The 26086-nt window shown below is 33.4% G+C and overlaps 2 protein-coding genes, 1 long non-coding RNA gene and 1 pseudogene across 7 annotated transcripts; 2 read left to right on the top strand and 2 right to left on the bottom strand.

Annotated features, from left to right (window-relative positions):
• Positions 1-1941: 1941 nt before the first annotated feature.
• Positions 1942-4174, top strand: LOC149518359 (uncharacterized). Of its 3 annotated transcripts, XR_016343307.1 has the most exons (4): positions 1942-3157; positions 3332-3484; positions 3603-3730; positions 3888-4174. It is a non-coding gene; the product is annotated as an uncharacterized LOC149518359 (long non-coding RNA). The 3 variants fall into 3 exon arrangements; XR_016343306.1 differs by having other exon boundaries at positions 1944-3157; positions 3603-4174; XR_016343308.1 differs by having other exon boundaries at positions 1958-3157; positions 3283-3484; positions 3603-4174.
• Positions 4175-9541: 5367 nt separating this feature from the next.
• Positions 9542-11147, top strand: LOC111284825 (uncharacterized). 2 transcript variants are annotated; one of them, XM_089761856.1, is made up of 2 exons: positions 9783-9918; positions 10206-11147. In XM_089761856.1, the coding sequence occupies exons 1-2, from the start codon at positions 9906-9908 to the stop codon at positions 11009-11011; spliced, it is 819 nt and encodes a 272-aa protein (XP_089617982.1). In that variant the 5' UTR covers positions 9783-9905; the 3' UTR covers positions 11012-11147. The 2 variants fall into 2 exon arrangements, with proteins under 2 accessions (XP_022729540.2, XP_089617982.1); XM_022873805.2 differs by having other exon boundaries at positions 9542-11147.
• Positions 11148-11683: 536 nt separating this feature from the next.
• Positions 11684-16633, bottom strand: LOC111284824 (P-loop NTPase domain-containing protein LPA1 homolog 2-like; annotated as a pseudogene). Its single transcript, XR_016342699.1, has 8 exons — positions 16363-16633; positions 16113-16268; positions 14848-15182; positions 14321-14402; positions 13801-14223; positions 12972-13706; positions 12647-12760; positions 11684-12256 (listed from the first exon to the last, which is right to left on the bottom strand). The product of XR_016342699.1 is annotated as a P-loop NTPase domain-containing protein LPA1 homolog 2-like (transcript).
• Positions 16634-22127: 5494 nt separating this feature from the next.
• Positions 22128-25620, bottom strand: LOC111285385 (ruBisCO large subunit-binding protein subunit alpha). The gene is made up of 8 exons (XM_022874810.2): positions 25458-25620; positions 25110-25293; positions 24575-24696; positions 24246-24453; positions 23988-24133; positions 23549-23855; positions 22995-23446; positions 22128-22705 (listed from the first exon to the last, which is right to left on the bottom strand). The coding sequence occupies exons 1-8, from the start codon at positions 25509-25511 to the stop codon at positions 22418-22420; spliced, it is 1761 nt and encodes a 586-aa protein (XP_022730545.1). The 5' UTR covers positions 25512-25620; the 3' UTR covers positions 22128-22417.
• Positions 25621-26086: the final 466 nt, after the last annotated feature.

The raw sequence follows: 26086 nt of genomic DNA, 5'->3' as shown, positions 1-26086 counted from the left end.
ATGGCTTTTAACAATTTGTCATAGTAATATGGAAATGGATGGGAGAGTTAGGCCAAATAATTAGATGGGAAGACGGGGTAGATGAAGTGGCTAAAATGTCAAAGGCGTGGCACAATTTTGACTCTCTAAAGGCCAATCATCATTTTATGGCCAACAACATACCTTCTATCTATCCAATCACTATCCTTTTCTTTTCTTTTCTTTTTTCTTTTGTATTCTTGTTTAATTGAGGCTTTATATGCATGGGATGTGTATTACATTGTCTAAAAGAAGCATATTGGCCTCTTGTTTTTTTTTTTTAAATATGTTACATGTTATCATGATTATTATGTTACTTGTTACATGCAACATCTGATCTCAGGTTCAAATATATTGTCCTAATTAATGAAAATTGAATATGAAGTCAACAATTATATGTTCTGTTGAAAAAATATTAATTTTTTAATTTCAATAATCAAAAGTTCATATCTTGATAGTATTAAATTAAAAAAAAAATTTGAATATTAGACAACAACACGTAAAAAAAAAAGTAATAAAATTTCATCATTGTAAGAGTTTTTGTGCTAGCTGTCATTGTTCTTGATGGAGTCAGTAAACTCCCAATTTCCATTTATGGTTTTGGCATTTATACATGTGTTACCGTGGAATGATTGCATTGTTACATGATCGTATCAGAATATATTGATAAGAAAATCTTTAAATTTTACAGGTCGAGTTAAAAGGATAATACATATTATTTAAAATATAATTAAAAATATAAAAATAAATTAATTAAAAATAAAAATAAGATATGTGTTAATATTTTAATATCGCTTATAAAATTAAAAATATATATTGATAATATATCAAATATTAACTTAAATATATTTGACGAAACCATTATAAAAAAAATGTTAGTAATAAATAAATAAACCAAACATATACATCGTGGTGATCTATTATCAACAGAATGAGGATTTTTATATTCAAATGAAACAGAAAGTTAATTAACAAAAGAAAATTTTATTAGCTACAATCTACAAAGTTGAAAGAAGGGCAAAATAAAATTCAGAACTTAAGTCTAACTGTTTATTTTGTCTATTTCAAAAATAAATTTTGAATAGGATAACATTTGGATCACAATATTTGCAATTTTTAATATAAAAAATATATTATTGCTTCAATTTACATTAGTAAAATTTGGTTTTGAGCAAGCTACACTACACCTCTTCAGGATTTGCTTTTATGGCCTTTAATTCGATGGTTTTATTTATGTGATCATTTGAATATTTTGAATTAATTAAGATATGATCATTCATCATGTGTTATTTTACCTATCCAAAAGCATACATTAAAACTTTCACTACTCATATCTTAATTCATGGCTATAATAACCCAATTTGATTTTTATTTTCAAAAAGTTCATAATTAATTTTTTATTAAAAGTGTTGGAATGTTACTGTTTAAATAAAAAATCATATGTTAATTACCAAATTAAATACTCGAATGTAAAATTCATTAATTTTTAATTTAAAGAGTTGCAAGTGGATGGAAAAGTTTACTTGTCCTTTCTAGTTCTTTCAACAATTAACCAGCCATCTGATCAGAAGTAATATACGGCTAATGATTAAAGAGAAAAGCCAAAATCTTGTATTAATGCATGGTCCAATAAGAAAAAAATTGGTGATGTGATAAAAGTTAATAGCTGCATCAAATTTCTAAAAAAGAAGCAAAAAGAAAGCATCTGCTGTTGAATATCCATGTTCTATTTCCCAATCATGATGATTGAAAAGAAAAAAAGAGAGTGAAGTGGCCAACAAAATGAAAAGGAAAATCTGCATCAGCCACATCAGATTGTACGGACGTGGGGCCCTGCTCAGGAGGAGGCTTGATGGAAGGAATCTGTCAATTCCACTTATTATTTTATTTATTTTCCAATGGCAAGGAGTGCAACACCGGTGGAAACCGTTTTTAGGGTTTTTCTTTCCATTTGTTCTTGTCAATAGTAATTAATTAACCTGTTTGCCACACCTACTAATGTACTCGCTGCCTGTGTGAAACCAAAACCCTCTTTCTCTTTCCTTTCCTTGTTCTTTTCTTCTGTTCTCTTATAATCTCCAAATCCTTTGCCATTAGCTACATGTAGATCTCAGCTTGGCTATATAGTTTCTATTTCTGCTAGCTCCTTCCATATATATGGAGTTGAGTTCTCAAGATTTTCCCATCTTTCTTGCTTGTTTTAATGTTTTTTTCTAAGGCATTTGGGGCATTGGTTCTGCTACGAGTGTGTTGGCTAAATTTCTAGTCCAAAAGATGTAGTTTTTCGACATGGGTATTTTAATTCGCAATGAGATATCACAGTTTCAAAGGATTTTTGATACTAGCAGCTTAGCTTCTGATCACAGTTTCTGGTTTCATAGAAACTCCTGTTTTCTTTTTCTCCTATGAAATATGTATTTAACTTCCTTTTTTTTTTTTTTTACGTCATAGCTACTTTTATAAAGAAGGAAAATAGGGTTTGTGGTTGTTCTTGTTTGTTTATAAAGATCGAGTTCAACACTTCAACTTGTTAGATTCTTCTTGGGTAGCCCTCACGTAATCACTTTATGTTTCAACCACCGGTAACATGCCACATCTGCTACTCTGCCCCCTTTGATGCTAAATGTACCGAATTTTCTTACAAGAAAAAAAAAAACATAATAAGCGAGTAACTTCTGGATATAAAATCTTTCACTTTTTTTTTTCTGCAAAAATTTTCCATCATCTTTGGTCGTTTGGGTCAAACTCAAATGTTTCATCTCTACTTTTTCTTTCTCTTCTCTCCTTTTCTATTTCTATATGTGCAATGATATTTGGATAGATAGATAGATTGACAGTCGTTGTTTGCTGGTGTAGCATCATCAAGATTCACAATCAAACGCACGGTGGTGATGATAATACTAACCCTCTTTTCCCCCGTCTTCCCTTTCCAATTTTATTGCCAAAGTTCTTTGAAAGTGAGAATCTTGATGATGCTGCATCGGCAATAAACGACTATACAAAGAAAAAAAAAGAGGATTCTTTCCCTCAGTTTTAAGGTACAGTTTGCCACTATGCATTTCTGCATCATAACATCAACAAAAACAAGATGGTTCGCTCTTTGCAAGTTCCCCTCTCTCTTCTTTTCTGTTGTTGTCAGGTGGGTATAGTATTTTATTTTATACTTACTTCAATCTTAATTTCATGGGGTATTCTTTAACAAAGGGTATCTCCATTAAATCCAATTAATAAAGGGTATTTTTTTTTCTTTTCTGCTCTTTGCAGGGGTAAGTTATAATTCTAACAAATAGTGTCTGCTATGCTGTTTGAAAAGGACTTTGACTTGCAGATCTATGATTATTCTTCTGAGCCAAATATATTGCTGCGGCGAAAATGGGGTACTCTTTCATGGAGGGGGACTTTGCCTGGAACTAAAAAAGGTAGAGCCTTGACACAAGAAGCTATTGAGATGGGATATGTCAAAAAGGTGAATTTTTATCAATCCATGTCCCCTCCTCTATTAAAAGAAATTAGATCCATTCTTGTACTTTGCAGATATTTGATTTTCATTATTTCATCAATGATTTTTGCTTGTGGGGTTGCAGATATATTGGCCAAGGAACAATCTTTCTGGTAAGGATGGTGTTAGTCTAATGAGCCTCGATGAAGGCAACTAGATGTTGGATGGCTCCATGAGAGTGTTTTGAGCAGAAACTGTGAACTCAGGAAAAAGGTGAGAGAAAGGAGGTGTTTTAGATTTGTTTGTTTATGGTATTTGATGATATCAGCTAAATAGCTAACTGCCCACCACCTTTGTCGAAAAGATTCAAAATATATTTGATTACATAAAAAAATTGTGAACATTTTTCCAAGTGGATTTTTGTCTGTAGAATTAGTGGATCGTTGAAAATTGGAACTGCTCTGCGGAACTTCAATGTGGAAGAGAGATCATGGTGGGAACATGTCACAGTGTCATTGCCATTGTTCGTGTTGCATTAATCACCCATCACCCTTGTTGGTGGACCAAACCACCAGAGACGCATCTTTGCAACTTGGACTCTTAAACAAGATCTCTCTCTGAAGACTATTCAGACGTCACACTTATTTTTCATCCCTTCAATAATACTAGTACCCTAGCAATTTCTTCATAATATATATCTCTAAATTTGCTTCTTCAGTCTGCAAAATTATGGATATCTGTGTGCCTCTATCACTTTCCAAGCTTTGGTACTCATATTCTCTTCTCTATATATTAAGAGCATATGCCCGTATATAGTTTCTTTCAGCTTAACCCTTCCTTTACTGCATTTATTAAGATATATCAACTCTTATAAAGATATAAGTTAGCCTTATAAGTACTAATTTTGGCAAATCTTTTGTGGAGTCTGTTTTTCTTCAAAGAGAAAATAAAGGGTTCAGCCAAGAAAATAGCAGTACTACATGTATAACATGCATATTTGAATCAAGTTTCCTTTTGCATGTTCTAACTTCAATCAGTTAGAACTGGGTTCTTCTCTACGTTTGGCTTATTAAGCTCTTTCTGTTGAATTCATATATATGTTGGACATGCAGGTTCTTACTGTACTCTTTGAGCCAGTTTCTTGTTTGAATTTAGCAGAAAAATCTTTCAGGATTCTCATCTGGGTCGTACATATAGAGCAAGTATTATACGTGGAACTTTGTACTAGTCAGCATTGGAAGTTGAGCCCTTAGTTTATTTCGCTTCTCCAATCTGTTCTTCTATATTCACATGCCATTTCTAGTCTACTTTGTCTTTGACCATATCTATCTCTCCAAGTTTTATGTCAGTTCCTTTTTTGAACTCCATACACGTATAAATTTTGTGATCTTCGACTTCTCTTATTGATATAGTATATAGAACAATCATATCAGCAACCAAATGTTGTTCAATATTTCATGTTCAGAACTAGCGTACCAAATATACAATTTGGCTTCTGGTTGGTATTTGTGATCACTAGACAGCTCTTACAAATTACTCAACCAATAGTTCTAAACCTATTAAAACTCAATGAAACTTTCAACTTTGACAAGTAATATGCTAGGTTTGAAAGAAAAATTGATCAGAAAATTCTTGTTTTTCAACTTTGACAAGAACTAGTTAATACACATATAAACATAACTCTTAGCTGGCTTTTCTATTTGGTAATTTCCTCCTTTAGTCTTATAATAAAACAGTATATACAGATGACTGGATTAGAAAATTGAAGTCTCATCATCATTGATTAGTGGTCCCCATTTTAAATTTTCTCTGATATACTTGAAAATAACGATAGGCAAGGGATCATTCATATAGATTGTACAATGGCTGCAGCTAGTACACTTTTGCAGTTATGCATACGCCTATTGCTGTGTTTACAGGAATTAGTACTATATATTAATTTACTGTTATTTGCTACAATAACTAGTCAAGGTAAGGACTAAAGCATTAGCTTCTGATGATTTGGTTTTCATCTTTAGAAATTCAACTTCCGCAGTGGTTACTTTATTTGAGATTTTCTCTTCTCATTAGATTTGTTGGTTTACGCAATACTTCGTTAATCTTGGGGATCTCTTTTCCCATATAGATTTCGGCTTTGCATACTTTATACATTTGCTTAATTAGAATCAAGTCTATATTGTTTTTCCTGTCTTCTATTTGCATTAGCTGTCAAAAGGCTAAAGATAATCTCTTTCAGAAAACATTGTTGACCATGAAAGATAACTGTTTATTCAATCAAATTACAACCCAAAAATTATATCGATAACTGATCTTAATCGTGGGTGATAACCTTTTTCTTCTAATGTGGATTTAGTATTTGCTAATAATGAAAGTTGAAGTGCATGGTACGTTTTGAATGCTATGACAAGACCAAAATAGGATCCCTTTTCAAACGATGAATCAGACTTTCGATCAGATGATAGCTAGTGCTTGAACAAATGATACGTAATGGTTAGTTTCCAACCCATCTTGGCCTCGATAAAAGGCTGCTACATGCGGAAGCTAGCTAACAAAACAGCAGATGGGAAATGCACATATTGGCTAAAAAAAATATTAACGAGGACTTCAACATTGAGTTTTTTTCCTGTACATTTTCTCTTCAAGTTAGTCAAAGCAAATTATTTAAAATGGGTTTAACAAATTCATGAAAAATTATCTTACTACAACTTATGAGCATATTTAAATTCAAATAACAAAAAAAGGAATGTACTTTTTTTACCACTCAATTATACGTTGGTTGGAGTTAGAGAAGTTGAAGCTTATTAAGCTTTCGGTATAAGGCAGTACTGTAACTGAATGCTTGGGCAATACTCTCTTAGGTCTCCAATCATTCATCCCTGGACGGCTAGACCTTCCATGTTAATTCTGATAAATTCCATGCTTCAGCATTCCATCATCAAAGATGAAGACTTAAATATATCTCCAAAATTTCTTTTTGAGTACTGCATGTGTTTCTGATTTAAATAAATCAAAGCTATTTCTTAATTTTCATTTCTACACATCTACTTAATTTCAGGAAGCGTCTCTTAGTTTTTGATACGGTATCTGTGTATGAACATGGCTATAGCCACACTCATGTAATCTTTTCTTTGACATCTGAATCGAATCAAAATCAATACGCAATTGTATAAAAAGCTATTGTAGGCGTGAAGAACCTGCTGAAGACTATCGTATGTCAAAATCGTCGAATCAAAACTATTCATGCGTGATACATATGTATATGAAAAATCAGACTAGACAACCAAGGCACGCTCGATTGCCTCTGCAAATTATTGTCAAATGAAAACATGTTCCATACCTTTGAGTGGACCTAAAAAGCCCCAATGGTCCCCCAATGTCGGATTTGTGGTCCATCTGATAGAGCACTGGGTGTTCACGTGGCAGACATGGAAGTGAAGGACCAGCATCGGTCTCTGGCATCAGATCTTTCTTGTTTGGACTGAAAAAAGAAAATCAAGGGGAGCCATTAATAATGAATTTGAATGGTGCAGTTATGGTGATTTTTACAGCAGCTCAGGCTACATTAGCTGAGGGCTAAATTAAGTGGTTACTTTACAATGAACATAATGAGGTTTCTGGTTTTTAGTGCATGCAGAGGAAACCGACTGAAATACCAAGGATGGAAACTCTTTTTAAAATAATCTACCTCAGAAGTCAGAATCATGGAGAAATGTGATCACAATCACACCACTCATTTGGCAAAACAATGATGTCATGTGATTATTTCAGATGACAACAGCGTATATGAGGCACTTTTTCCTGCCCAGAATATGTATTTATATGTATCCTCGATTAAAAGAGTCATGTTCAAATGCTCTTCCTTTACAAATCAAATCTTACAGAAAAAAAAGCATTAAATTCTCAAAAACCCCATGATATCATCTTTTTCATTGAGAAACTGAGAAATTTTAAACTTCAATTGTAATCTTTGTGGTGGGTTTCTGGGATTTTTTACATTGATTAACAAATACTAGCTTAGAAAGATACAATTACTCTTTTATTTTTTCATCAATCAATCAAATATCAAAGTAAATTAATTTTTGTCATTCTAGACAGTTGGTTGCGCTTTGCAAAGGTGACAATTAAAGTTGATATCGGGTCGGATTCGAAGCGAATTTTGCTCGCATCGAACTCGATTCAATTTTATGTTTTATTAAATTCAAATTCGATTTTACTCAAAAATTTTTTTTGTTTTTTCATACTCAAACTCGATATAATCCGATTTCGATACCATATAAATCGCATCCGATCCGATTTGAAATTAATAAAAAATATATAAATAAATAATTAAATAATTAATTAAAAAATAATTTTTTATATAATATCAAATCGGATCAAATTTTAAGCAAACTCAACTTCGATTGTTTCATAACTCTATTTGACCTTATCCAAAACTTGAATTTCAAAAAAAAAATTCGATCTCATAAAATTGGATCGACCTGAAACCTTCGATAACGGATTAGTTCACCGTCCCAGTGACAACGTATGTTAAGGGTTGCTTCCGGCAGTGAGTAAAATTCAATGATAATTGCAATTATATATAGAAAACTGTTTTAAGACAAGACAGCAGACCGTGACCGGAGATTTTAGTGTTTCTTTGGATAAAATTTATACGAAGTTATTTACGTGAAATTTGTGAAATTTTTTTAATGATTTAATAAAAATTTTTATAAAAAATTTAATTTGATAGAATTTAATATGAATGTCAAAAATATATAACCAAATTATTACAAATATTATTTATAATTTAAATTTAATTTATACTTATTTAACGATAAAAATTTTATCAATATTTTTATTAAAAATATCTATTTAATAAATATATCAAAATTTTTAAAATTTTACATATTTTAACTATGTGATAAAATTTTTTAATCTATCAATTTTTAATTTTAATTTGAATTTTAATTTATTTATTTATAATAAAAAATTTTACGAATTTCACCTATAAAATTTTATGTAAAATTTTTCCGTTCTTCTTTCTTCATTATTCGTATTTCACAAATTAGACAAAATCAGATTCCAAAAAGAGTAATGCTCCAAAAGAGTTCAGGAAATGATCGTCGGGCCAGTCTCAAAATGACCCAAAAGAACAAAAGAAGGAATCAACAAGTAAGGCCCATTCTTTGACTCACACGCAGCCCACAAACAAAGTCAAGGCAGGCAAAAATCCAAACAGCAGCAACCCAACCAAGCTAAAAAATAGAAATGTCAATAGGAAAAATATAGCTAGAGAAAAGTATTTTTTATATTTAAATTTTTATATTATATTTATCTTCATATTTATATCTTGCAAATATTTTATATTTATTGTCATTTCCGACCTCACGGCTATTTAATCGTACGAGGATTCCTCATACCCAAAACTTAAAAATAAAAAATAAAAAACTAAAATTTATTTTTTTATTTTTATTTTATATATTTAGGTAATATGTTTAAAAATATATATTAATATATTTTAAATAAATATATATTAATTTTAATTAATCTAAAATAATAATTTTTATTATTTAATAAAAAATTATTTATTAAATATATAAATATATATGTAAAATATGTGAACGAGATAATACTATATTATTTATTTTTAATAAAAATTTAAAATCATACATATCTTATACTAATAATATAATTTTTATTTTTATCTCTATTCAAATAAAAAAATTAAACTTTTTATTAGATATTAATAAAATTAACATCTCTATTGAAAAGACACCTCAAATCAGATTTTCATTATTTCATATACTAATTTCAATTTCAATTTAACATAACAAATGCATGGTTCTTTTGGTATTGACCTAAAAACAAAAATGTAAATAGATGAGAATTGTAACTTACAAACATTCAAATGTTAATGAAAATAATGGATTCTGAGAATGTAGATCGGCTAAGAACGATTTTTTTTTGATAAACTTGAACGATTTAATATAATAATAATAATAGACGGAAAAGAAACCTGCGACTGAAAAGAGGTGTGACAATGAGTGGTTCATTTTAAGGTGTCAAAAGTTCAGAATTTGCAGTTTTGTTCCAAACTCCATTAACCCCAAATGACACTCCAAAGCCTTCTCAAGACCCTGAAAACTATTAAAAAATCCTCCCCATCAACCCTTTCTCCAAATCCTTATCAACACTTACCACACCTCGTCTCCCAATGCCTAAGACCTTCTTCCAAGCCCCTCAATGCCTCTACTTTTTCCGATCTCAATCCCACCACTTTCCATGATATACTCACAAACCCAGATTTTAAAGCCTCCAAAATGCTTCCGTTTCTTCGACTTTGTCGTCAAAAACCAAGCATTGGTTTCCTTCAAGCCTGATCTTCAAGTTTACTCGACCTTTATGTCTAGGCTTCTCAAAGCCAGATTGTTTTCGGATGCTGAAGTTCTGTTAAAATCTCTGTTAATTGATGAAAATGCCAGGTACCCTTTTCTTGTTATAGCTTCTACTTTTGAGAATCGTTGTTTTGAGTCCAAAATTATGGCAAAGTTTTTTAATTTAATGCTGAAAGTTAATTCTGATAATGGAAAATTTGGTGAGGTATCAAATACTTTTGATTATATGAAGAATAATGGGATTAAGATTGATGAGAGAACTTGTACTGTTCATTTAAACGCTCTTAAGAGAGCTGATGAACTGGGGTTGGTTTTAGATTTCTTTTATCAAATGGTAGAAACAGTTCTTGAAATTTCTGTTTATTCGTTGACAGCTGTGGTTGATGGATGTTGTAGAAATGGGGATATAAAGAAAGGTAGAGAGATAGTGGAGGAGATGGCTGGTAGAGGGATTAAAGCCAGTGTAATAACTTATAATAAATTGATAGATTCTTGTACAAAAAGACGGGATTTTGAGGAGTTGGATTTGGTGTTAGTTTTGATGGAAAAAGGAGCAGTGGGATTTAATGTGGTGACATATAAATTTTTGATTGATGGGTATACGAGCTATGGGAAAATCGAAGAAGCTGAAAGGTTGGTTGGGGAGATGCATAATAAAGGTTTGAGAGTTGATACTTATTTGTATAATTTGATGATAAATGGGTATTGTAAATTAGGGTCAATAGAGAGTGTGCTATTGTTGTTCGATAGAATGAGCAATAGAGGTGTAAAGCCAAATGCTGATACATATTGGCCGTTAATAAATTGGTATTCTAAGGTTGGAGAGTTGTTAGTGGCAATGAAGTATGTAAATGAGATGCAAAAAAGGGGATTTGAGTTGGACAAGGTTACATATGATATGTTGATTAATAGATTTTGCCTGAATGGAATGGCTTATGAAGCTTTTGAGTTGCAGATTGAGATGGAGAGGAAAGGATTTCATGCTGATATATCTTTATGTAATCAGATGGGGAAATTATTGTGTGAAATTAATCAGACTGAGAAAGCAAAGATGCTGATGAACATAATGATTAAAAGGGGTATACGCCCTAAGACGGTAAGCTTCAGTTCTGCAATCAGCCAAAAATGGCAAAGAAAGAGATTTAGTGGAGTGGAAATGCCGCTTCATGAGATACAATAATAAAATAAAGGACTTGAAAACTGTTTTAGATGTAGTCAGAGACACAGAAATTACTTCCTGGAAGCTAGAGGCTCAGAAGCCAGATGAGGTCAAAGAAATCAGACTTCATGTGCTTGTTGTTACAGGCAAGGTGGATGTCTGTCAAACGACAAACCGAAGCTGCTGCTGAGAAGTGCTGATAATGTTTCAAGCCTCCAAGGTAGCATATCTTGCAGAATGCTATGATGACAATTTGGAACCCTCATGGATTAGAACAGCGAACACCACATTACAATCTTTTGCGTTCAGGCTGCATAACCAGGGAAAAACATTACTGATATACACAAAGCCTACTTTAAAACATCTAATCATGATTCGGAGCTTATATTATTGATACGGAGAAGAGTTATGGATGTAAGTAGGTTTTGAACAAAAATTGATTCACAGGGAGCCTCTGTCTCTGACCCTAAATGAAGGTCTTTGTTTTCAGCCGAAATGATGAGAGGAAAATTTAGTGGCATTATTATAGCATTCATGGATCCAGGGCAATGCTACCTTCTTTTTTATATTATTCCTTTTCCTCTTTAACTTTTTTTTAGACAATTTTTCTTGTTTCATGCATAAATGTATATCTTTAGTTCAGAAATTTTGTACCAAAAAAGAAAAGTTTAAACCCAAAATTTGATCACGGCATTTATCAAAAATAAAAAAATTAACATTAAAGCATCATTCCCAGTCCAGTCGTGCGACCATACCAAGCATCACTGTTGAGAGGAGAAAGTGGGCAGGGTTAGCAACTAGGATTAAACTACCTAGTTATTATAGGAGCCACACAAAGGTTACAAAGAAAACCATCAAATACCATGAACAAAATTGATTTGCTACCGCTGAGGGGCCCCAGAAAGTATGGGATCACTGATTATTTGATCCATGCTTCCCCAAGGCTGGAATGCTGAGGGAGCGTTTTCTCATTTCAACATTGCCTACGGGTGCCAATCCCTTCTCATTCTTCTCCATAAGCAGCGAAGAATAAGAACATAGTGGCTCCGATAACTGCTCACTTCTACTTCTAAGGAAGATGTTCAAATTCTTGTTATATTTATCATCCCCTCTAGTGTAGTTTGCTTGGTCCCCAGAAAATGCCACTACCTTATCACAAGGGTCCCCTTCATCATCTGACCAGTAGCCTTTCTCCTGCACATCCTGCATTGCCAGATCATCATACTCTTCATCTGATTTTGTTGAGCCTTCATCAACAGATCCTACCTGTAGAACAGAGAGAAGAAAAATCGAGTAAAATCAAAGCAGAATCAGAAAGAAAAATATAAGACCTTATTTTGTCTGGAATTCTAAGATGAAGCAAACTTGGATTAGAATAAAAATCTATACGAAACTAGAAAGCACAACCTACTAACATTTCAATCATCCAAATTTCATAAAAAAAACGTATCTCTGAAGCAAGCGTACAATATGAATCAAGGAATAAGCCATGTCTCGTTAACATATTCCATATAACACAAATAAAAAATAAGTCATAAGAACTCCTTTTGGTATTATTGCATGGCAGGTAGCAATGCTATTTGTAAATTAATCTCTAATTAATGCAATAATGAAATATACTTTCCACCTCTTGTAAAATCTAACGCAAGTTCATACCTCTTCATTGACTTGTTTGTCACCATCATCACTAAAATCCTCATCATCGCTGTCCACCTCAGGTGGATCATCAAGTTCTTCATCACTGCCATATACTGAATTTTCCTCCTTTAGCTGTGAGATAGAAAGAAATCAATAATCCAAGCCTAAAATAAGCATAGCATAACTAAATGCAAGAAAAAGAAAATTCCACATTATTATTATTATTAAAGGTGACTTCCATTTGTTTATTATTTCACTTAATTTGCTGTATACACATAAAAAAAAGCATTACTAAAGAGTATTTAAAAAGGAAAATGAAAAAGTAGACATTTTAACATACTACCTCCTTTGCAGGACCATCAGAAATCCTTGGTGAGCTGCAGCAAGAAGACTGGTATCTGCTGCCATTATCAGTCCCATCACATCTTGACTCATCTACACTTCCAGCACGACTTGTGCCACCATCACTAGGCCAGGCACTAATTCCAAAGTGACCAAATTGAAGATTAACAGGTTCGGCCTTGCCAAATTTTAATGGTCCATATAATGGAATGCATCCACCCTCAGTCCCATGGCCAGAGATGGGCCTTCCATTACTATCAACTGATTCAACTGGCCAAGCTTTAGCCACGGATCCATCAGTATTAAGAAGGGCCATCAGTTGCCTAGAGGAACCATTCCTCTGGATCAACTGAAACATTCCCTTGGAGCTCAGTGAATTGGCAGCACACTGATTCCGGTATTCCTCATCAACCACGGCAACTGTATTTGTTATAGGATCATAAAGTGGCTCCCCAGCTTCACGCCTGCGGAGGCAACTGAAAACTGTTGCATGTATGGCCGCCACACTTCTGTCAACATTAGTGTTGTTTATTTTGGGGACCAAATGCTTTTCAGCTCGTTTGCATAGATAATCTTGTATTGTTCTGATATTCCTTATATACTTCACATACTTATTTTTTGCAGGATCCAATGTCATGTACTTTGCACGAACTGCAAATCTTTCCAAGTGTTTGTCTTCATTGGTAATGTATATCATGAATGGTATAATTGAGGGGTGTTTCTTCATAAGCCCCATCTGCACACAAAGATAAAAAATTGATATATGAATAAGATAAGTTTGGGGAAATGAACACATATAATTGTAGGGAACAAACCAAAAGTCTACTTACAACAAAATTAAGGCTTAAGTGAACACCCTCGACAACTACAGACTCTTTCCTCTCTTCCCATGCAGTAATCAGTCTGTCTAGACTGTCGATTACCATCTCACTTTGTGCCTTGAAACCTTCAACCGCCATCTGTTTGGGACCGATCAATTCAGTACTAGTAGAACCGCTCTCCATTGGTTGGGCCTCCTTGCCAGCTGAAGAACCATCATCTACCTCACCCTTAGGAACTGATTGAACAATGCCTGCCAATTTTTTTGCCTTTTTTTTAACTTTAGCTTCTGCAACCGCCACAGGATCCAAACACTCCCCAGCATGGTAGGTTGAAGCCCAAAGTAGAGGATTTTCCTTCTCATTTACAAAACTCCTCATCATGTGGCGAATAGAGTCAGTAGAAATCACAGTTGTAATTCCCAACCTGCTACCCTGCATGACATTATCAAAAGCACTAAGATTAGCTATTTATGTAATTGCAGTTACAACTGCTAGTGCCACCCAACATTAATATGCAAAGCAAAGATACCAGCAAAGCAGACAAAGTAGATTTGCCACAACCGCTAGTGCCACACAACAGCACAGTTACAGATTCCTTCCTCTCTCGGATTCTGCGGTGAAGACCAAATACAGTTACAAGGGGAGAGAAGAAGGTTCTTGCATCTAATTTGAAGACCCCAAAGAATTGGACATTGAACAAGAGAATCTAAAACCCACTATCACAATCCATATCAAATCATATATGCATGTTTGCTGCAACTAGGCATGACAAATCTATAAATGTTACTTTAAAAACTTATGGCATACTTGTGATGATGAACAGTCTTGTTGTACGCAAGAACACCAAAAGGGGAAAAAAAGAGGGGAGACCATTGAAAAATCTATGGAGAAAATCATGCTTGAATAGTCTATCTCTAGAAATATGTTATACAAAAAAAAATTGCCATGTCAAATAAATTTAATGGAATATATGTTCAACATGCAAGCAATTAATTACATGCCATGTATTATTGCAAATTATTTTGGTAGGTATAAGATGCCACAGTCACAAAATACCTGCATGCTAAAAACAGGTCAGCCTTCTGGTTTGGACCCACATACTTATAATCAGCCAGAGCTTCACAGACAACATCTAAGAAAGTTTCTCTTTTAACAACAATCGATGTGCGCCTTTTGTACAACTCAAATGGTATACTCTTATTCCTATCATTTTTGTCTGAAACTAAACGGCTGTCTGTCTCTGCTCCACGAAAGTCCCCATTGATAGGACAAACATCTTCCTTCTCAGAGTTTCCTTTGCACCCATCAGACTTCAATGTCTCACTTCCATCTTGAACGAGAGAGTTGTAAGAAGGTTCACCTCTTATCAATTCAAAAACGCTCTGGCTAATCTGGAAAGAAATACAAAGAGGACATTCAGGAAAAGGATCCGCTTGCCATAACAATTAAACAAACATGAGAAAACCAATCATGTCAAATTAGAAAATTAAATATGAAATGAACATCACAACATCAAAACCATCAAATAAGAGTACACAAGAATTCACAAGAATTCTGATTGAGGAAAAGACCAAGTCCCAATCTCCATATGCATACTTACACGAGGTAGGTAATTTACGTCTAAACCTCTCCCTAAACATGACAATGAATATCTCTATCTCCCAATAGGAAGCAGAAAGTAATTTACAAACTGAAAATTAAACCGATAATGTGCACATTGCAATAAAATTACCAAATCATAATTGGACCACACGGTAGAACAAGATCCACAATGTGGAAGTGCCAACGAAAACGGAAACAGATCAAAACTGGTTTCACATTAATTGATTTCGATCATTTGCAAAGGGCTAAAAGTTTTAGCAGAAACAAATAGGAACCTAAAAACGAAGCTCATCTTGTTTTAGAGGTACACTGAGAAGATTAATATTTAGTCAAAATCCTTTGACGACGACAGAAAGCGGATTTAAAAGAAAAAAATCAGAGAAGAAAAAATGCTACTATCAAATTGTTAAAATTTCTATAGTTTTGACTCGGCATTAAAGCAGAAAATCATGTAAAATTGAAATGGAATTTTATAGAACATGTTATAAGGAACCAGATCTATCAAACTCATCGTCCACATTTTCAATTTATTATTTCGTAATTATAATTTATCAATCAAACAAAATGATAAAAAGAAAGAAACAATTTTTATCAAACGAAAACAGGATTAAATCGTAAATCCATGATTAAGCAAAATCAACCAAATTGCTTGAAGTAAAAAAAAAAAAATTCATCTAAATTCACAAAACAAGAAGGAAAAAAAAAAGAAAAAGGAAAACCTTGAAGGCATGACGAGCTTTGCAGCCCATGAGTTGGAGAGTGCTCTGAAGAACGGGACGCGTATATCGAAACGACAACGTCTCCTTCTCCTTCTCACCTTCGTCCACCACCACTATATACAACACCTTCGCTAACTCCCCCATCTCTCTCTATCTCTGCGCACCAAAAAAATAAATCAAAATCAAAACGTCAACAGTGTGAAATAAGGCAATGTAGGAGAATCAATGAAGAAAAGTTGAGAAATCGAACCTGAATATAGTTACAGCGAAACCAGCCGATAGCAAGAGAAACAAGAAAAAGGTGACCGAACGGGTAAGAGAAAAAAAAAAAAGGAGAGATTGTTAAGGTTTATTTTTTTTATAACTCATGAAATGCAAGAAACGCCATTTTGAAGAAGAGAAAAAAAGCAGAGGGAAAGGATGGGCAGCCATTTCTTGGTCGTGTCACCACCATACCACGCATCACGCAAGCAAAGCTTCCACGAGTCCTTTAGCTTCTTTCCTTTCCATCCTTTCCTCCCGTCTATCTCTCTCTTTTTCTTTCTCTTTAATGCAAAAACCGCTCGGGGAAGAATTGAAGGGAGTTTAAAAAGACATATATCGCCTCGTGTTGGGTAAGGAATTACCAGTTATACGTGAGTTTTGGTTTGAGGAAGCACGGGAGAAGGGTATTTAACTATTTATATTAATAAACTGAACCGGGAAGAGTGTGGGCCCATTTATTGACACGAGCATCCAGGATTGGCAATTGAAGTAATTTTTAAAGAAGAGAGGGTGAAACAATTAAAAATCCCTTTTGTCCTTGTTTTGTAATTAAGGGAAAGAGAAAGGAGGACAAAGAAAAGGACTTAGCACATAAATACATTTTTTTGTTTTTAATTTTGTTTTCCTTTTTGAACACTCTTTATCTGATTGCATTAAAAAAGTATAAATTTTTTTAAAAAAAACACAAGGATATTTTTTTTTGTTGAAAGAAATGCGAACCCAAAACCTTTTACCATAAAATTAAAACTTTATTTTTATTTATCCGATCCAAAATTTTCACAATGATAACTATATATATATATATATATACATATATATAATAATATTATAACAATGAACGTCAACGTGTTTACACTTGATAATAATTTTTATAAACATTATTAATTTGACTACATGACAATGAAATGCTGACAATTCTTTATAAAATTGTAATTTGATTCAGCTTTCTTTTCTGTCCATTAAACAAACGTATCGAATCATTCTACGCGTATAAGTTTTAATCTTTTTTTTTGTTGTTGAAATTTTAGTGTTTCTGATAAAATTTAGAAAAATTACTCCAAAAGAATATTAAATTTATAATAATGACAAAATCGACTTTGGATCTTTCCCCCCACCGACCGATCTACAACGGACAACCTTCGATCGAAACGAAAGTGGTGATAACGTATGATAGCAGGTGACAAAATTCTAGAGCACCGTCTTGACCACCATCCGACACATGTCACAAGTGATCGGACACACCAACTAATCTTTGGACAAATCTTTTTTATAATCGTAGTGTAAATTGGATATTGTTCACTCACTTTGAGAATGACCCGACACCCTGTTTTTTGTGCTTTGGGTATCTTTGAGTTGTCTATCTCTGCTTCTCCTTTTCTTTTTTTTTTTTAATGCAAGAAAATGGCTTTGAAATAGTCAAAGAAGACTTCCGTGCCTATTGCTCCTGGCTTTACGTTAATGGCTATAACTAAGAATTTACTCCAAGCTCCCTTGCATGTGACCTGCCTAAATTAAATTCCACTGGAAAGAGTTAGAAAAAAAAGAAAAAACAAATTGCAGCCCGGCTTCTGAATATGATTCCACAGGCCCATCGAGTTTATTGAGTTTGTCCTCTTTAAGTTATGGAACCTTCCCATTTGAGTTTTAAGTAGACCTAAAAAGTTATTTGAGATGGATGTTTAATTGGTAGAATATAAAATTTATATATTTATATTATATAAAATATTAATAATTTATATATTATATTATATATTATATAAAAATTATATATTATAATTCATATCAATAAAAATATATATTTTTAAATTTTATTAAAATTTTACCTACAAATATAAAATAAATTGATTGGTAGACTATCGGTAATAATCGAGTATTGTCTTTGATAAAAATGCTAATAACATTAAGACCTCTGATGTTTAATTGAAAATAATGAAGTCATATAATGCAAGATAAATGATAGAGAAATCTAACATTTAATTCTTTTTTTTTTCATATAATTAAATTTAAATCTCAACCTTTATTTCTTTTAATATCAATCATGCTATATCTTTATATATATATATATATATATATATAACCTATAACAAAATTGATTCATATACAAATTGACATGTAACCATCAAAACATTCCGCAAACTATAATTAGCCTCAATCAAAGAAAAAAAGTCATATATTCCACAGCAAGAAGAACGGCCTCTGTCATGCCACAATATAATCACACAAATAAGCTCCAACAAGGAAACAGAAAAAGACTTAGCTAGTTGTTGTTGTAAACATGGCAAAACCGATAGAACGAGGACAAGTTGAAAGATACACGCGAGGTATATGTTAAATCTCTATTTAAATGCAAAATTAATTTGTAAGTTGATTATATATATATATAGTTGTGAAGATTTTGAATGTGTGTTTTTTTAACACACATGATTAAGAATATATTGATATGAAGACTTTTGCATTATGTCAGTTTATGAGATATTATTCGTTTTTAAATTATCATGAATTTTTTTTTTGTGAAATAATATCTTGTTCGGTAAAAAATAATTAAGTCATTGCTTATTATTGATAGTGTAATATCTTATTATTAACAATATTAGATATTTATATATCCAAGACGGAATTATGATTTATATTCGGATAGGGTAAATTTATTAAATGAACTTTCAACAATATTAATATAATAAATTTATATTTACATTGTGAAGTATTATTTTACTCAATTTAGACAAAATAAATTTTTAATATATTGTTATACCTTTCAATATTATAAAAAACTCTTTCTTTTACAATTAATGAGCTTTAAAACAAAAAAAAATTATTTTTAATAATTTTACTTACTTTTTTAATAATTTAATGGAGACAAAATATAAGAATCATTAAAATTTTAGATAATTTATTAATAATTAAAATCAATTTTCAAGATTCGCCCCACCCTGGATCCTTCCCCGTTATACGTGTTCGTTTGGAAAAATATACTACTTAAAAATGTAACTTTGCCTATATAGAACTAGCTAGAGAAAATAAAAGCAAGAATATATACTTATTTATGAAAAGAACATCTTCTCTTGATTCTCCATTATATAAAAGTTCACCATCTAAAATTTTTTTCCCATTCCCTTAAAATGGATGGCAAAGAAAGCATCCATGGTAGAGAATCGTTGCTTTAATCTGCGGCTTTCAAAACTTTTAGCAAAAAAATGAAACTTTTCATACGAAGATTATGACCTTATAAAGAATTTGGGAAAATTGACCGACCACTGATCATATGATTCTCGATCTCTGGACATTGCAAAAGTATTAACGTTGTAATACCTGCAAAGGTCAACAAAATTGTCATTTCTGGATCGATCAATGGTTGAATCGAGAGGGGCATCTCCAGATTTGGTTCGTGGCAGCCTAATTCAAGTACGTACCAAGAGGAACATACTGGAATTAGAATATCAGCTTCAGAAAGGGAATAAAGAGGTTTAGAATTACTTGTGTTTTTGAATTACAAAAGCAAAGATTATTTTGAGTTGGCAACAAAATCTTAATTTTCTTGGGCATCACTTTCAAAGGGAATATATGTACTTTATTGCTAGCTGGGTTCACATGCATTTTTTTGCATTCACACACTAATTAAAGTACCCTTCCTATTTAGAAGGGATGATATAATCTCACAAAATTTTAAAAAAGGCTTTGAATTTAAACATTTTATAACAAGGAGAACGATTTCAGCCAATTGAACCAAATCCTCCTGGTAATTATCCTTTTTGGACTGTTACAATGCGACTTTACTAAATTGCTGGTAGGTAATAACTACATATACTTGCTTTTATACAAAAAAATTTGAAGTTCAATGCAGTAGGGGTTACTGGATGTTCAGGTTTCAATGAGATGCAATGGGGTTCTGTCATAAAGGCTGAGATTTATGTTATCTTTATTAGCAAAAACTTGCTTGGGAACATGGTTGTTGAAAAATTATTGTAGAATCTGATTTTTTTATTAGTTGTTCAAAAAATTCTAAAACCACTTGATGACAATGATTCACTCTATCATGTTATTCATTCTTGTCAACGTTTGCTTTCACATGGATGTTCACATCTGCATAGAAACCGATTTTTGTGCCAATTTTCCAGCAAATTATGCTCATGATGGTGATTTTGATATTGTTAAGTTATTTTCTCCTCCTTCACCTTAAGTAAATTGTTACAAGAAGGTATTTTGCATAAAAAAAATTTGAAGTTCAATAACTGACCCGTATGCTTTTCCTATTCTTCCTTCTTTTTTTTTCTTTTACACTTCCACTTCCAAAGTCTAACTACTTTAGTTGCATGCTTACAATGTGTGAATAAAGCCTGTCCCATCTACCAAAACTTGCATTTGTATACATCCCAGATGCCAAAACCCATTTGTTTCTTAACTTCACATCGAAGGGGAGAGCATGATGAAGGAAAGCAAAACAAACACAGCCCACTAAAAGATGTCCATCTAGAAAAAGGTTATGGGTCATTATCGATCTAGTTTTGGTTCTTCGATGCGTAGCTTGGCGGAGTATTTTGCACACACCAAACCTGCTTGTCGTGATAGAAAATGTGCAAACAGAGGGTTGGAAACCATTGAAATGGAATCTTGAAATGGGCCAGGGACCATGGCTAGCAGAGCTTTCTCAAAGCAGCAAAGGTGTGATGTGGAGTAGATATTTATCCTTGGTCCTGTACTCTTGATATTGACTTGGATTGGAAGGATTTTCACAAGATTTGGGACCAATATTATGTGTTGAAGTGTTCTCCAAAATTTATCAATATTATGCATCATGGTCATGGGCTAAACCTTTCCATTTTAAGCTGCTTTATGTGTTGAAGCACCCACTCTTGAACTTTGGCAACATGATTATCTAAACAATCTAAATTCCTAGTGAAATGGACCTTGAATACAACAAATTTGAACAATGACCATCCCGATTAAATGTTTTAATTTTGACACCATTTGACATTGAATGCTTTCACCAAATTCTTAAATACCTCAACAAGAATAGCATAGCTCAGCAGGACTGTGTGATTCCAAATTTTGCTTTGCTCATCATACCTTATGTTTCTCAGTTACCAAACAATGGAAGGGAGTTATAGGCCTCAAAATCTAAATGTAAAACCTTCATTGATTTATAGATTCCACACATTAAACAAAGTAAAAGCTGGGTTTTGTATAATGATTTATAGAATCATATTAGACTAAACCTTTATTTTCAATGTTGCTTTAAAAAAAAAAAAAAAAAAACTCATCAACTCATTTAAAACGACTGGCCAAAAAAATTACTTAAAACAGATGCTGCTTTAAAGAATGAACCGCAATGGGATCCCAGCCCACTTTCTTGACCATGATCCATGGGCCAGCACCAGCCAAAGCCCATATTATCTTGTTAGCTGGGTTGCGTTGGTAGCTAGGAATATGGAGGAAAGGACAGGCTTTACCGCTAGATTGAGAAAACAAGAAAGGCAAACATAGAAAGAAACTGCAATAACGACTTAGCTGGTGCTCACCAAATATTTTCATGGGTTTTTTTTTTATACTACTACTTGGTATACGTCGCTTTAATGGTGCAAGGTTGTTAGGTTCAAAAGGATGCAGGCACGCAACCTTATTGGACTGTTCATTTCCTCTCATATATGTCTTTGTATTGTACATTTGTATGCATGAATCATAAGAACATATTTCTGCAAACGGAAAATCCTTCTTTTTCTTTTATGATATTATAGACGCTTTCAAAGATTGAACTTACCAGACTATGAATCCAACGCTATCAATTATCAACAAACCACGCAGCTACTTTGCGACAGGCATTACACACATCATACTGACAAGAAAATTTTTATGCAATGTCTATCAACATTGTTCAAGATCCCTAAGGTTACATTGCCGGGTTACATAATCTTTTATTAATCCATACAAAAAGAGGTATATTTCCAACGAGGAAAACCTCAATTCATCTGGAATTTTCTTGTGATTTAACGGGAGATATTGCTCATCTCTGAAAAACCTAACCGGCGAATATATATCCTAGTTGATCAAATAGTGAGACCTTGAGGAGGAGCAGCAGCTGGAGCCTTAGGCTTAGGCTTATCAACGACAATGGCCTGAGTGGTAAGGACCATTCCAGCAACTGAAGATGCATTCTGCAGTGCACATCTTGTTACCTTTGCTGGGTCAATAACTCCAGCCTCCAGCAAGTTCTCATACTTGTCTGTCATGGCATTGTAACCGATCTCCCATTCACTACTCTTCAACTTCTCCACCACCACCTCACCTTCCATTCCTGCATTTTGAGCTATCAGCGAGGCTGGTGCAACCAAAGCCTGTATGCACACATAATGAATCAGTATAATTATAAAATTTGAAACACAAATGTTGATCCAGTTAACATTAAGGGCATTAAGGGCATTATGTCACATGGTATAAGGGCATTAAGTCTCGCAGTGACTGCAAGCAAACATTTATGACATCTCCAATATAATCCTTTAAGTTAAAACTGCAAGTTCACATTTATGACATCTTCAATATAATCCTTCAAGTTAAAATGGAGTTCCCAAAATACTCAAACCAAATCCAATAATCATTTAGACAGCAAAATTTCAGCAAGTTTACCTTCTGCACAATGTCAGCTCCTATGCGCTCATCTGCCTCTTCAAGCTTCTCCTTGATTGCAGGAACACAAGTTGAGAGATGAACTAATGCAGCACCACCACCAGGCACAATTCCTTCCTCTATGGCAGCAAATGTAGCATTCTTGGCATCTTCGATTCGTAGCTTGCGATCCTCAAGTTCAGTCTCTGTTGCAGCCCCCACCTTAATGACTGCAACACCACCAGATAGTTTGGCAATCCTTTCTGCCAATTTCTCAGAGTCATAGACAGAATCTGTCTCAGCCAGCTCTTTCTTTAGTTGTGCCACCCTCGCTTGTATCTCATCCTTCGAAGCAGCTTCAGCAATTAGTTGAGTTGAATCCTTGGTTATAATCACTTTTCTGGCTATACCAAGCTGCTCAACTGACATGTTCTCAATGAGCAAACCCAAATCACTAGCTTGGAACTCAGCACCTACAGTTTAGATAATGAAACAAATGCTAAAAACCATGGAGCAATGTTCCAATAAACAAAAAAAAAAAAAAAAAAAAAAAGAAACCACGATAATTTACATACCAGTTAGAATGGCAATATCTTGAAGGAGAGCTTTCCTCCTTTCACCAAAACCAGGAGCTTTAATGGCTGCAACATTAAGGATGCCCCGCAACTTGTTCACCACAAGTGTGGCCAGAGCCTCTCCAGTTACATCCTCAGCAATTATAAGCAAAGGAGATCTTAATTGAGTAGTTTTCTCCAACAAGGGAATTATGTCCTTTATAGCTGATATCTTTTGATCAGTTATTAACACTCTTGCATTCTCAAATTCACAAATCAATTTCTCAAGATTTGTTACGAATTGTGGGGAGATGTAACCTCTGTCAATCTGCAAGCACAGAAAAAGAAACAAAGATAATTAGAATTAGAATCAAACTTCAACTGCCACCAAAATGGCTGGTTACTTCTGTTAAGTGATAAAAAAAAAATCAGTGGGTTAAAAATCTGAGGCAAGACACACCTCCATTCCTTCCTCAACATCAACTGTTGTCTCAAACGAGGATGACGACTCAATGGACAAAACACCATCAGGCCCAACTTTGTCAATTGCATCGGCAATCATTGTTCCAATAAGGTCATCATTTCCAGCAGAAATGGTAGCAACAGCTGAAAAGTAAAAAGCATGAGTATTGTAATACAACAAACAATAAAGCGAAGCTTGTTCCCTAGTGGCTGATAATTTTGGTGTGCAAATACAATCTATTTTTGTGCAGCATACCTTTGATATCATTACGACCTTTAACAGGCCTGGCCTTCTTTTCCAGCTCTTCTACCAACCCTTGTACAGTTTTATCAATACCCCTTTTTACTGAGACAGGGTTTGCACCAGAAGTAACACTCAGAAGTCCGAGTTTGATTATTTCCCGTGCAAGTACAGCTGCTGTAGTTGTCCCATCACCAGCAGAGTCATTAGTTTTACTTGCAACCTTCATCCCACAGCCAAAAAGTAACAAAAAGTGTCAATGCCAATGACCATGTCAAGTTGAGATTAAAGACTTATCAATATATATAATCAGGAGAACAACACTTAAAAGATTATGGGCAAACCTCTCTAATAAGAGCTGCACCAGCATTTTCCATGGCACTAGGAAGCTCAATTGCTCTGGCTATTGTCACTCCATCATTGACTACCTTTGGACTTCCAAATTCATCCAAGACAACATTCCTCCCTTTAGAATATGCAAACATGTTGCAGTTAATATAAATGAGACTAGCCATCACGATAAGTAAAAACAAGCATTTAAAGTTAAAATATTAAAAAAAAAAAACAGACACAGAGAAAGAGGTTTCTTCAACATTTAGGAAACAACTTGCAATATCCCTAGCTTCTAAGTTAGAGAATAACACAATTAGTCAAGGGCATATACATACATCAGACAATTATGAGTATGAACCCCATATTTTCTAAAACATGCAAATCAAAGCAATTTTGACATTCCATTCCACTTGAATAAGTGAATCAGCTTTTTTCTTCCTTTATCCCAAAAAAAATAACGACTCAAGATAAAGCTTTCAAACATTAAAACGTAAACGAGCACAATCATGTAAAAATACAATGGGTAATGAAGGAAAATGAAGTTACCCCTAGGACCAAGAGTAAGGCCAACAGCATCAGCAAGCTTATCAATGCCAGCTTGCATAGCAGCCCTTGAGCTCTGGTCAAAAGCAATTTCCTTTGCACAAGCTCTCACAGCAAATCGGCTGTTTCCTTTTCTACAGTTTACCCTTTGGTTCTGCTGCTGATTTCCCCTCCTCCTCAAACTCCCCTGCCATCATAAACACCAATCTTTCATCCTTTCCCCAATACCCAGATGAAAAAAAAAAACCATACTTTCAACGTAACATAAGGTACTACCATGTGCAGCTAAAAAGACAGTGCTTTTGCAGCTAACAATAAGGAAAAAGAAATGAACCCATTAAAGAAAATTACCTGCTTGGGAGAACAAAGAATAGAAGCCGAAGAAAGGGCATTGGCAGAGGCCATTTTCGATGACCAAAAGGCTCACTGAGCTAACCAAAAAATAAAAAAGGCGTTCTTATTGGTTTTGGTAGAGAGTGGATAAGGAGGCAGGTAGGAAACTAAGAACCAAGGCGCTGAGTCTTTAGGGTTTAGTTTTTTAATAAGAGTGAGATATTCTTCCAGAACGTTCTTCCATTTCTTAGAATCCTTGTCCTGTCTTTGTTTGGTTCTGCCCCAAACAGATACTTACCACACCAACAACAACCAAACCTCGCCTAGATTTTCCTTTTCCTTTTTAAATTGTTTTTTTATTGCTTTTCAATTTTATTTTCCGTTGGATTAAATTCTTTTTTTTTTACATCATGACCTATTATTTGACAAAAATGCAAATAAAGTGTTAGGTTTTGACAATCCCGACATTGATAAAATAAAATTAAAGAGAAAGGATTATATTTATTTAATTTTTATTTAAATAATCTTATTACATGTTATAAATTAAATGTTAGCTCCTAAGTTAAGTTAGATGAAATTTTTATAATTTATTTTTTAGAAAATTTTTAAAATAAAATTTTATAAATATAAATAATAATTAAAAATTT

Source organism: Durio zibethinus, chromosome 6 (assembly GCF_047325235.1).
Source record: "Durio zibethinus cultivar Kanyao isolate XHJ-2024 chromosome 6, ASM4732523v1, whole genome shotgun sequence".
Lineage (NCBI taxonomy): Eukaryota > Viridiplantae > Streptophyta > Magnoliopsida > Malvales > Malvaceae > Durio > Durio zibethinus.
This window is presented reverse-complemented; position numbering and strand designations above follow the sequence as displayed.